The 13,257-nt window shown below is 36.9% G+C and overlaps 1 protein-coding gene across 2 annotated transcripts in view; it reads left to right on the forward strand.

The window, feature by feature from the left end:
• EIPR1 (EARP complex and GARP complex interacting protein 1) overlaps positions 1-13,257 on the forward strand; it is a 230,028-nt gene that overhangs the window by 208,888 nt on the left and 7,883 nt on the right. For both annotated transcript variants that reach the window (XM_043985117.1, XM_043985119.1), the window contains 3 exons: positions 3,684-3,820; positions 6,830-6,997; positions 8,835-9,002. In XM_043985117.1, the coding sequence (XP_043841052.1) occupies positions 3,684-3,820; positions 6,830-6,997; positions 8,835-9,002 (473 nt within the window). The remainder of the gene's footprint in view (positions 1-3,683; positions 3,821-6,829; positions 6,998-8,834; positions 9,003-13,257) is intronic.

The following is a 13,257-nucleotide window of genomic DNA, read 5'->3' on the forward strand; positions in this document are numbered from 1 at the left end:
TTTGGACCAATATGGATGTGTGCTGTATGGAAGGAAGGGTTTGAATGGAGTTTACAAAGAACTCTATTTCACTAACATTGAATTTCTACAGTCTTGAATATTTTGAGAGGAATTATAGAAATTCATTTCACAAAAATACATAAAAGGAGACATAAAGCCTATCATTGGCATAATGGCACAACTGCTGGATTTGGAATTAGAGAACCATGCTTTAAGTCCCTGCTCTGGCACTTTCTACCTGTATAGCTCAAGTCATTTAGCTTCTCTGGACCTGTCAAATGAGAAGATGGGATTGAATGATGTCTTATGTTCCTTGCAGATTTGCTAATGACCCTATGAAGGTATTACCCTTGTGCTGGCACAGAGGTGGCCTCTGGGCTGGGCTTTACCCATGAATGGTCAACGAACTAAGTGAGAATTAGGAATACATGGAAATTAAAGTTCTTAAGAGTCACAAAAAATTTTCTCCAGTGCCAGCTATCTGAGACTGAGATCATCTCCCTAAAGCTCATTTCCTATAATATTGCACACAATAAGTGCTTAATAAATATTTGTTAAATAAATGAGAAGAAATGGAATGCTTATTTTTAGAATATTTAAAAGCTACTAAAGATAGTGTTAGAATATAAACTCATAGTAAAGAAACCTAAATAGTTCTCCAGGTAAAACTTTTTAAAAGGTGTCTTTTTTTTTCTTCTTCAGGATTAAATGTATGTTCTTAACCTATTACCTAATGTTTCTGAAATATATTTGTGTGTCCACAGTTCCCTGCATAAGGTATGTGCTTAATAAATGCTTATTTAACTACATTTAGTTTGATCTAAGATAGTCAATTAGAAAAAATGGCTGACCTTTTATAAAACATTATTATTTTACTTAAGCCAAAAAGCTATTAGTAGAGTTTATTGATAGCTTTGTTTTGTCCAAACATAGACCAAATTCCTGTAGAACCCATCTACGATATTATGGTCTATCCCAGTGATTTATGTAGGTCTCTCACCTCAGGGTAACGCTGATGGCACACTCAGCACCATCCTCTGCTACCACCTCATTCTTGTAAACTTCCTTGCTGTCTCTAGATATCCTGGTACTAAACTCTCCTACCTAAGGGACGTGGCTAATTCCGATTCCGAAATATGGTTTCAAATAATTACTTTTCAGTCAGGTTTTAGAGACCATGGGATTCTAATTACAGTAACATGACAACTTGTGAACTTCATTCATTGTGTCTTTTATCCCCTGAAGACCTGATTGGGGTGGAGAATATGTAATGGTAGATACCTCTTTGCATATCCCAAAGCAAAGGTTCTTAGGCTTTCTCTGATATTGTGTATGACATCAGTATCATAAAACCTTAGAATATGGAGGAACTTTCGGGTAATCTAAGCCAACCCCTTCATTTTACAAATGAGGAAAGTGAAGTACCTAGAGAAATGGAGGCCGGGATCACTAATTATACAATTTCAAAAATTAGAAAGGACTTTTAAAGTCTTCTAATCCAACCTCCTTATTTATACACATGATGAAACTGAAACATAAAGAAATTCAGTGATTTTTAGGGCAGATTCTTTCAGTAAACTTTCTGTTTCAAATCACGTGGCTTTTTATGTGTGTGTGTGTTTAAATTTCTGCTTCTTTACTAGTTTCGCAAACCTGATAAAAAGACAAAATGTGCATTTTTGCCTTAAAAGGTTTGCTGCTCAGAAGATTTTGAGGAGCCCTTTCTGAGAAGGGGAAGTGGGACCTCAATCAAGAGTAGTGTGTCGTGTTCTTTTTTTCTTTATCTATATGGTAGCATCCCTTGAAGAATTAATTAGTAATTCTGTGTATCCTTAGCACTTTGAGTTGTGATTATCCTTCTCAAAACTTGAAGTTCTTTTCAGGGATGTTTTATCCAATTTTCTGTAGTATTCCTATTTAAATTCTCCCTGTAACTTTGTTTATTAATGATATAATGTTTCTGTAGCTGGATTTTACTCAAATTGTAGACAGGTCCCTTGGCTATACCTGTTCAACAGGTGAGGAGAGTTTAATAACTTAAATTTCCATAGCACTTTAAGGTTTACAAAGAGCTTTTTTTCATAATAGTCCTATGAAAGGAGATAATGAATTTTTTTCAATAATTTTACAAATAAAGGAAACTGAGGCTTAGAAAGGTTAAGCAACTTTTCTGTTTACACAGGTAGTAAATGTCAAAGCAGGAATTTGAACATAGTTCTTCTGTCTAGGTCCAGAGCTTTTTCTGCCATACAAGTGCTTTCTAAATCATATCCATAACATTATATTCTATTTTATTTTATTTCAAGATTACATTTTAGTCAACTCTTTCAGAGAAAGCAGTCATTTCCCACATTTTTGAAATTATGTTCTGTCATTATTTGTCTGGTTTCAACTCCCTCCCCCCTCATAAAAGTACCGTGTAGGGGGTATTTAATTTTCCAGTTAAAGTAAATTAAAATAAACGTTTATGTGAGATTATTGGAGGGGAGGGCATGTCAGATAATTGGATACAATACAGTGGCTGAAGGAAACTATTTTGTTGGGATAGGTGGATGGGAATAACTGTTATACAATGAAAGACGGGAAGTATCTGCCTCATGGGAAGGCACAATGTGATTAAAATTTTCTCTACAACTTAGAGTAGGAAGCACATTTAAGCCACTTCTGTATATTCTGGAGTACAAAATACTCATGAGTAGACTGATGAAGTTAGTTAAGAAAGATAAGGCAAGGGGGGCAGCTAGGTGGTACAGTGGATAAAGCACCGGCCCTGGATTCAGTAGGACCTGAGTTCAAATTTGGGCTCAGACAGTTGACAGTTACTAGCTGTGTGACCCTGGGCAAGTCACTTGACCCTCATTGCCCCACCAAAAAAAAAAAAAAGAGAGAGAGAGAGAAAAAGAAAAGAAAGGGCAAAAAGAGTAGTTTGATTCTAAATTCATAGGATTTAAATCAAGGAGTCTGTCTTAAGGGTCCTCTATTCCAACCTCTTCATTTTACAGATAACAAAACTAAAACCCAAAGGGGCAAGGTGATTTGAGTGAGGTCACACAGAGTTGGGATTCAACCTGTGTCATCCAATTCCCCACCATACAAGACAGGAGTCACTTCTCTTCTCACTTGTTGAGGTGTTTTGCCCTCCTGTGCTTTCACTGATGCAGATTGTGGTTTCTAGGGGAGAGTTTTCATTGTACTTCTTTGAAACAGACTATAACTACATAGTCACTGTTCTAATGAGTTTTAATCAACTTCCATATAAAGTACTTTGAGATCTTCAGAATAAAGGGAGAGGAAGACAGAATTTAAAATAACGTTTTATTGACTAAATTCTATTATTCCTTTTATTCTCAAGATGTTGGTTTATACTTTGATGGCTCTGTCCTTGTCTTTATGTAAGGCCAGATGTTTGAATTATTTGTCTTTCACATTTTAGCAAATCATCTCTATTCATATACTTGCATGTGATTCCCATTTAATAGAGATCTATTAATAGGCTTTTTGTTTTATTATTTCTACGTCCTCAATTTTATAGTTTTCAGAGAAGGTTTAAACATGTGGGCCTTTTAAGGGAAGAAGACAAAAATGCTTCTGATTTTTATTTTTTTGTATTTTTATACTTGGAGTTCAATGAGTTGAATTTGCTTTTCCATTTTTATTCTTCTTGAAATTGTCCAAATGCCAAGCTCTCCAGTTCTACAGCATTAGAAGGGAAAGGTCAATTGAAGTTTACTTCTGGTAGATGGAGCCCACACCACAACTGCACCCAAGTTGCCACAGCCAATGACACTACCATCCGAGGTTGGGATACTCGAACTATGAGGTAAGTGAAGTAGTAATACTGTATTTAATATGGAACTTGGACTGACTGGACTCCAAGGCCTTCCTTTCCCACCCCCACCCCCCCTTCCATCTCTCCCAACAATCCAGGAAACAGTCATTAAGCACCACTATTTAGCCTCAAGAAATTTGAACTCTGCCAGGGGAGAGTGAGAATAAGCCTTATAAGAAGTTGAGTGTGATACGGTCAAAGGAGAGGTCTCAACCAAGCCCTCTGAGAAAGTTGAGGAAAGACTGATTTCAGCTGGATTGATCAGGAAAGACTTTACAGAGGAGGTAACACCTGAACCAAGCCTTGAAAAGGATTTCAACATGTGGCTATGAGGAAGAAGCACATTTCAGGCACAGGAACAACTCACACAGATGTGGGGAGACAGGAAACAGCAGGAGAAGATAAGGGAATAATAGCTAACTATTAATCAATTCACTTAGGCTGAAACATATAATGAATGAAGGGAAATTATATAAAATACGACTGAAAAGGAAAGGTAAGTTGGAGCCAGATCCTGAAGGGCCTTGTGTCAAGCTAAGGAGTTCATATTTTATCCCATAGGCAATAGAGAAGGAAAATGATTAAGAGCCAAATGGATTTGGGGGGCTGGAGGGTGGCTAACATGGTATGTCTGTCTTTTTATCATGTTTGTAGTATAATTTTTTTTTTCATTTTGAGTGCAGAAGAACACTTTTACCTAAGCCAGTTGTTTAATGCCATATATTGATATCCCTTTAGTAGCAGTTGTTTATAATAAAAATCAGTGCTCATATAATGATTTAGAGTCTATGTGGAAGTAGTGACTGTAGACTGGTCTTTGTATATATGATGAAGTATTATAAGTCCATATAATTACAATTCCTCAGGAAATGTTTAATTGTTGTTTAAATATATAATCACTGTACCTTTAAGATACATACCTACTGGTTAATCAAGTTTTTTCATTTAGGTAATTGTACCCAACAACCAACAGTTCCAATGGAACAAATAAGAGGCGTTTTTCTGCTCCGGTTGTGATTTTGATAAGCAAAGGAGTGATGTTGTGCATATCTGTTGGCATGGCAACAGAAGCCTGTGCAGGCTTTTTTAAGATACAGTTTATCCCCTCAGCACACCGTAATTTATCACTAAACCAAGAAGACGGATGTCTTGTAATAACTTTTGTTGCCTTTAAGGGGGGGACAACTTTAAATTTAGTTCTATGACTCCCTTTGCAAGCTCAGGGTATAGCAATCAATCGTTGTTTTCCAAAGCATGTGCATATCTATAAAAGGGGCTTATTTAGTTTCATAAACAGAAGCTGAAAGCCATAGAGTTCAAAGATGATAAATACACTGATTGAAAACCATTCCTCAGTGTTCTCTTTCTGTCCTTTCTAATTCCATTGTTCTATGAAAGGATATCCAGAGTTTAGTATCTAAAGACTAGGTAGGAGCCCTTAGAATAACATTTAAAAAAAATAAAATATATGAATGAATCATTGAATTCTAGAATCCTAAATATTTAATACATTTTTTATTCTGTTTTCTTTTTGTTGAATTATCAGTGGGAAAACAGTAGAAGATGGGAGTAGCAATTATTTCTAATTGGACATTACTTACCTTTTTTGCAGAGAAACAACAGTCAACGAATTTACTAATCAGAAAACTTTCCTCATTTTTCTGGCACTTAATTTACATTTCTTAGTCAAAGAACTGCTTTGTGCCTATAGTAGGCCAGTTAATACTTTATTATTTGGTTTAATTGGCAGGAAAAAATATTGGAAACATTTGCCTAATCTATATTTTGTCAGTATTTAATTCTATATGATGATATATTGTACTTGAAAGGTTTTCAGGTTTAAGATGCCCTATTTTGTGAAAGAATTTAGAAAACTGGAAGGAGTCCATGGGAGAACAATGAAACTGAGTTAAGGCCTGGAAAAACAACCTAGGAGTGAAATTGAAAGGGGTTGAGTTTATCTGCCTTGGAGAATAGAAGGTGACTTAATAATGGTCTTCAAATATGTGAAAGATAATTACAAGGAGCGAAGTTGCCCAGCTGTTCACCATGTCTACTGATGCCACAACAAGAAGAAATTAAACTTCAGAAGAGAGATTTAAGTTAACAGCCAAGGATAAAAATATGATGTATAAGATAATATTTTGAATAGCAAGACACCCAGAAGCAAGGCTTTCAGTTTATTGGATAGTGGGTCAAAGAAGAAGCGAATCAGAGATGTCCCAGTAGCTCTCTTCTAGTTCCCTCCCACCTTACTAGTTAACCCCAAAATGAACTTATTTCCCCCTACAGTCAATTATTAGAATTAGGAGAAGTCAGATTACAAGATGAATATTCTGATTACCTATAATAAAATGTACAGAATGGAAGAATGGATAGAATTAGGATCTGAGAAAGGGAAGAAGCCTCCAACTAACAAACCCTTTCTTTTCCTTTACTACTCTCACCTTTTATCCTATCCCCCACCTTTTCCTACCCCCTTTCCCACCTCCATCCAACCCCTCTTTTTATCTCCTTGTGAGCATCTCTCTCAAAACTCTTTTCCAATAGCCTCACCTTCCTCTTCCACATTATCATCAATCTTTTTCAGTCAGACCACTTTGACTCTTTGGGGCACTCAGTTTGTTCTCCTAGTAAAAATTTGAAATCTCTAAAGGCACCCGTGAAGGTTATTAATATATTGCTCATTCTTGTACTGGACATCTTTGTTATTTTCACTTGGATGAAGGTTGTTGCCAGGTTTAAGTCGCATCCACTTTTTTATTTGGTGGCATGTGCAACAAACTCCTTAAAGGGTGGAGGGAGAGCTGGGAAATCCACCCTTTGTGATACCAACTGGGATTTCCCCAAAATTAAACACAACTTTCCAGCAATGGAACCACTAGAACTCTTAATGACCAGAGAATAAACAAGTTACTGGAAAACTAGTTCATTTCTAAAGAGCACAGCTATTTTTCCTAATTGATTTTTTATATGCTGTTATGTTTTATTGTTTCCCAGCCAGATATATTGCATAGAGAATGCCCATGGACAGCTGGTACGGGACCTTGACTTTAATCCCAATAAACAATACTACCTGGCTAGTTGTGGAGATGACTGCAAGGTGAAGTTCTGGGACACTAGAAATGTTGGTGAACCTGTGAAGACACTCGATGAGCATTCCCATTGGTAATATGAATTTTTTGTATGTTGATTTAGGGGTATAAAGAATATATATATTGTTTATTTTGATAATAACTTTGTATATAAAAAGGTACAAAAGAATTTGGTTTGGGGTAATGTGGATCATTCAGTTTTTTCTTCCTTTTTTATAAAACAATAATTTCAAATTTGAATTTTCTTTTAACAATTAATAGTGTGGAAAAAAACCCAATTAATGGTGTTAAAAAGAAGTTCCAGAGTTTTTTGGGGTAATTTCTAGTGTGTTCTTTTTATAAATCACTAAAGAAAATATGTGTGCTATCCATAAAGGTTTATACAAATATACTTGTCCTGCTCAAGGAAATAGTTGCTGTTGGTGATAGTGGCTGTGATGATAATAACAGCAACTTGTAATACTTAATACCTTACAGTGACAGCATTGTACATGTTATTTCATTTGATCTTCACAACAGCTCTGTAGGGGTAGATCTTAGTACCCCTTTTTTACAGTTGAAAACAAGAGGGGGCGACTAGGTGGCGCAGTGGATAAAGCACTGGCCCTGGATTCAGGAGTTCCTGAGTTCAAATCCGGCCTTAGACACTTGACACTTACTGGCTGTGTGACCTTGGGCAAGTCACTTAACCCCCGTTGCCCCGCCAAAAAAAAAAAAAAAAAAGAAAACAAGAGAAGCCCAGAGAAGTAACGTATCTCCTCAAGGTCACATGGCAAGAAGCTAAGGTTAAACCCAGGTTTAATGATTCCACTTTCTCACATTTCTTTGATTTTTTTATAACTCCTGGGTGAAATAAGCACTTTGACATTGACCTAACAGACAGGAACTAAGCAAATCAACTTTTTTTTTTTTATTTTTAAAGAAGGTATAAAGAACACTGGATTTTGGAACTAGAGGACCCGAGTTCAAATCTTGACTCTCTTATTTTATTTCCTCTGTGACTATGGACAAGTCATTTTAAGTCTCTGGCCTTCAGTTGAATAAGTGCTAGTTCACTGACTCAGTTTCCCCATTTGTAAGATGAAGATGTTTTTAAAGATATATATATATGTATATACACATTTATATGATATAAATATATAATATAAAATTTATAAGATAGAATAATAATTCTTATTTCCCTTTTAGCACTAAATCAGTGATCTTTTTTTTTTTTAGTGAGGCAATTGGGGTTAAGTGACTTGCCCAGGGTCACACAGCTAGTAAGTGTGTAAAGTGTTTGAGTCCGGATTTGAACTCAGGCACTCCTGACTCCAGGGCCGGTGCTCTATCCACTGTGCCACTTAGCTGCCCCTAAATCAGTGATCTTATGTAATCATAATGATCAAGATTAAAATAGCAACCATATACTTAAAGATATATTCCTAGACTTTGTAAATTAATAGTACCTAAGATTTAAGCAGTGAAGTAAGTTTTAATTCTCCTTTTGTCTTAGAATCCATATTAACTGTTTTCTGTGAGATTGTTATGAGATTTTGTTTAATTTAACAGGTTATTTCTAATCCATATATTGCTTTTGGGGAAACCTTTTGTATTTAGAATTCTAAAATGCTTGTCTGACATTGAACAATAAAAGAGTCTTTCCCTCCTGGGATTTATATTATCATTTAGCCTTTTAACTTGTATCTGTTTGCTCAGATTTAAGATAATACTTTAATGGGGTGGAGGGGGGAAGAGCCTCCAAAGGTAGTTTCAACCCAAACAACTTGGAGTTAGATCATAATCTATTGAGAACTTTTGAATTGCTTCTGACTCTCAGACAGGATCCTCAGAATCAAACAGTGTGCCTTTTTAGTCATTTGTATTAAATAGCCAACCTACACCCATGTGATTTCCATCACCTTTCCTAGGGTATGGAATGTCCGCTACAACCACTCTCATGACCAGCTGATCCTCACGGGAAGCAGCGACAGCAGAGTCATTCTTTCAAATATGGTGTCAATTTCCTCTGAGCCCTTTGGTCATTTGGTAGATGAAGACGATCTTAGTGACCAGGAAGAACACCATCAGGAAGAGAAGTAAGTATGGCTTTTCCTTCAGTTATTTTGTTTAGGGGGAAAAGTGGCTTTTTCAAACATTGGTGGTCATTCTTTTCATTCCTGTGAATGATCTGCTGATCTTTTAGTTATGTGCGGTAGTTGCATTTGAAATCCCCCTTCTTCACCAAGGTTTCATTCCTAAAGTCAGTTGGAAGAGGGCTCTGATGAGGGATGCCCTGGGCAGGCAGTCACCAAGGTTATCAAAGAGCTCCCCTTTTGTCACTTCCAGTTCTTAGGATTGCTCTCTCAGAAACAAATTTAAACTCCAACCAGAAAATAGTATATGATGATTTGAGCACTGTTACCACTCAGTCTTCTTACAAACTGTAATTTATACTCATTAATTCAACAAGTTTTTATTAAGTCAATACTATGTGGTAAGTATTGTGCCAAATACTGAGGACTCAAAGGAAAAAAACAGTCCCTGCCTTCAAGGAACTTATATTTTGGGGGAATAAAAGAACATGTACCTAGATAGAGAAATACAAAGTAATATTAGGCCCAGAGGAAGGTCCCTAACAACTTGGGATGGGAGTGAGAAGTGGGGAAGAGGTAAGGAAAGGCCTTATATTTGAGGTAGCATGTGAGCTAAACCTCAAATGAAACTAGGGATTATAAAGGTGTTGAAGTGCAGAGGATATATACATTACAGGCACAGAGAATGATCTATGAAAAGTTATAGAGACAGAAAATGATATGTCTTTTAAGGGAAACAATACATAGGATAGTTTGGCTACAACATAGAGTGTGAAAAAGAGAGTAATAATTAAGCCTGAAAAGAAAATTTGGAGAAAGATTGTGAAGGATTTTAAATTCCAAATGAAGAAGTTTATATTTTATTCTGGAGGCAATGGTGAGCAGCTGAAGTTTCTTAGGCAGGGAAAGGACATAGACTTGTGCTTGAAGACCATCAATTTGGCAGCTATGTGAAGGCTGGATATGAGGTAAGAGACTGTGAGGGCCAAAATTTGATATATTGAGCGTTATTTGGGTGACTCGCCTTGATAGAAGTAAGAAGATTAGAAGGTAGGGAATATTTGTGGGTTTATTTGTTTGCTTGTTTGTTTTTTTGTTTTTTGGGGTTTTTTTTTGGTGGGGCAATGAATGTTAAGTGACTTGCCCAAGGTCACACAGCCAGTAAGTGTCAAGTGTCTGAGGCCAGATTTGAACTCAGGTTCTCCTGAATCCAGGGCTGGTGCTTTATCCACTGTGCCACCTAGCTGCCCAGGTAGGGGATATTTGAAGGAAAAGATAATAAGTTTCTATTTCAGACATGCTAGTAGGCTTCCACCAGTTGTGGACGACCATGAATCAGCACCTTGAAGAGCCACAGGCCACAGTGTGGCTGTGCAGTCCGATATGGGAGCTGCAGCTCCTGCCACAATGAGGACATTGGAAAACTGTGCTCTCTGTTGCCCGTTGGTTCCTGTGTCTCATTCGTTTTTCTTCCTCCTGAGCTTGAAGGCCCATCTCAACTGCGCGCAAGCTGCTCCCAAGTACTGAACTCCATTGGGTCCTTGGCCATCTCCTCCCAGCTGCCAATGTCTATTCCCAGAGCCCTCAAGTCTCGCTTGCATACATCTCTGTAGTGAAGCTGAGAGCGTCCAGCAGGTCTTTGGCCTGAGGCTAACTCGCCATAGAGTAGGTCTTTAGGAATGCGCCCATCTTGCATGTGGTGCACATGACCGAGCCAGCGCAGCTGTCTTTGTTTCAGTAGCGTGTAAAGCATGTTCAGACATGCTACGGGTAAGATATACCTATGAGATATGCAGTTGGAAATATTCACTAGATAATTGGTTCATAGAACACCAGGCCTAAAGTTAAGAGGACTTGAGTTCAAATCCAGCGTCAAAGATACTTACTGTGTGACTATGTGCAAGTCACTTTAACCTCCATTGTCTCAGTTTCCTCATCTGTAAAATGGGGTTAATAATAGCATCTGTTGTTAGGAGAATCAAATGAGATAATAATTATGAAATCCTTAGCATAGTACCTAGTACGTAGTAAACACTTATATAAATGTTAGCTATTGTTAGTATTATCTATTAGTAGTTGTAATATTTCTACAGCCCACTATGGAGAACAGAGCTGGAGATGTGAGTTTATATGTGTATGTATATATGTGTATATGTATATGTTTGTATGTTTATGAGTCATCTATATACAGATGATGATTAAATCTATGGGAATTGATGAGAGTAGAGAGTGAAGAGGGCCCAGGGCAGAGTCTTGGGACCCACTCATGGTTAAGGGATGGAATATAGATGATCATCTAATAGAAGACAAAAAAGGATCAACTAGACAGAGAGGAGAACTAAAAAAACATTGGCCCCAAATCCATGAACGAGAGAGGAGGAGATCAGGAGGAGGGGATGATCTTCAGTGTCAAAATCTTCAGAGGAGGACAGGGACTAAGACGAGGCCATCTCATTTAGCAAGAAGAGAACTGTAATAACTCTGGAGAAAGCATGTACCAGTCAAATTTTGTCATTGATGGTCTTGTGCTTGCCATGCCAATTTCTGCCTGACTCAGTTTCAGTCTCCTAGTTGGCTGTTTATGATAGTAAATATAGGAAATAATGAATAGTATAATGATTAAAAAAAACCTTGTATTTTTCTAGTACTTTTATACTTTTTAGCCTCTTCACATTCATCATAACATTGATTTCCTACAACATCCCCATTTGGGATAGATGTTATTCCTAATTTATAGGCAAAACAGGGGATACTGAAATATGTATTTAGGGACTTGCTCAAGGTCAAACATCTAATATTAACTAGTCTCTTGTCTCTAGTGCAGTCTAATTCTCCTAATTCTTGGTCTCGTTTTCTAAGTGCTCTGACTAGGGCCATACAATACTAACAGTAGGAATTCCTTGATCTTCTGCCTTGTGAATATAGCTAATGAAGCTTCCTTCCTGCTGTCACAAGAGTCAACATTAAAAGAAAACATCTCTTATTTGTCTTTCAGTAAACTTGATTTTTACCTGCAGCAACTCCTTCCCACTTCTGAATGTGTTTAAGGTCTTATCTCAAAGAATTCAGATTCTTGCGATTTCAAATATCCCTTAATGTTTACTCTCTAGTGATTTGTGGAATAGAGACTAATTGAATTGAATAGCTTGGTCCCTAAAGTTTGAGATAGCTTTGTTATTCAGTTTTGAGATCATCATATCACTTATATCTGTATTCTTCTAGTGCCTATTTGTATGCCTTTTAAAATGGCTTTGTGGGAAAATGTCTATGCATTTTGGGCTTTCTCTACAACTATAATTTATCAATTTGGATATCCATAGACTGAGGAGATTACTCTATTTTCTTTGTAGTTTTCATGTTCAGATACTTAGAAACACAGGTCACCCAAAAAATAATGTTTACCCATAATCATAGTGGTTACAGCCTAACAATATACCCTTACAAGTCCTAGATTTTGTTTACCTTATGGCCAACTGTACTTCATACTGTTAAGCAGATGTTTTTCTGTGACTCTGATATGAAGTCTTTATTACAAGAGAAACCTGATCATTCCCATAATTGGAACCTCTGTGAATAGTTGTATTGGCCCATTTCCATGCTGGTAGTTTGCAGTGGGGCTGTATTGGGGATGGATGAAGCATTTGCTGTCTGTCAGACATGCCCAAACATGGAGACAGCAAAATGTGTTTGTTCTGATAATTTCTCAGTTGTTTTTGGAATTATTTTTCATTTAATTTGTTTACATATCTTATTTAATTCAGAAAATAACAAGCACTCAATCCATAAGCATTTTCCAATTCATTAGGAGTAGTAAACTTTCCAGTGATGAGCCAAAACTGTTAGTTATGGAGTTACGAAATACATGAATTACAGACCCATTATGTGCAGAGTCCTGTGCTCAGTGCTGTAAAGCAAGAAAAAGAAGGGGTATACCTGCAAGTTCATTCACCTCTGAACAGAACTAAGACCACTTACAGAGCAATATATCTACAAATGAAAATTAAAATGCAAATATCAGTGCTTAAGGCCCTATGAAGTGATATAGGTGCACATAGAGCACTTCCTAGACAAGGTGTAGTTTGACCTAGGCTTCAAAGAAAGTTATTATAGACTAGGAGGGGCAGTCAAAGGGTATTAGAGAGAGAGAGAAAATGACAGAGCTCCAGACTTGGAAACAAGTTATGTTATCTCTTCATAAGTAGGAAAAGGGCATCTTTCGGGCTTCATATTTCTATGAGCCTTACAAAAATTGTTTGAA

Source organism: Dromiciops gliroides, chromosome 2 (assembly GCF_019393635.1).
Source record: "Dromiciops gliroides isolate mDroGli1 chromosome 2, mDroGli1.pri, whole genome shotgun sequence".
NCBI classification, from domain to species: domain Eukaryota; kingdom Metazoa; phylum Chordata; class Mammalia; order Microbiotheria; family Microbiotheriidae; genus Dromiciops; species Dromiciops gliroides.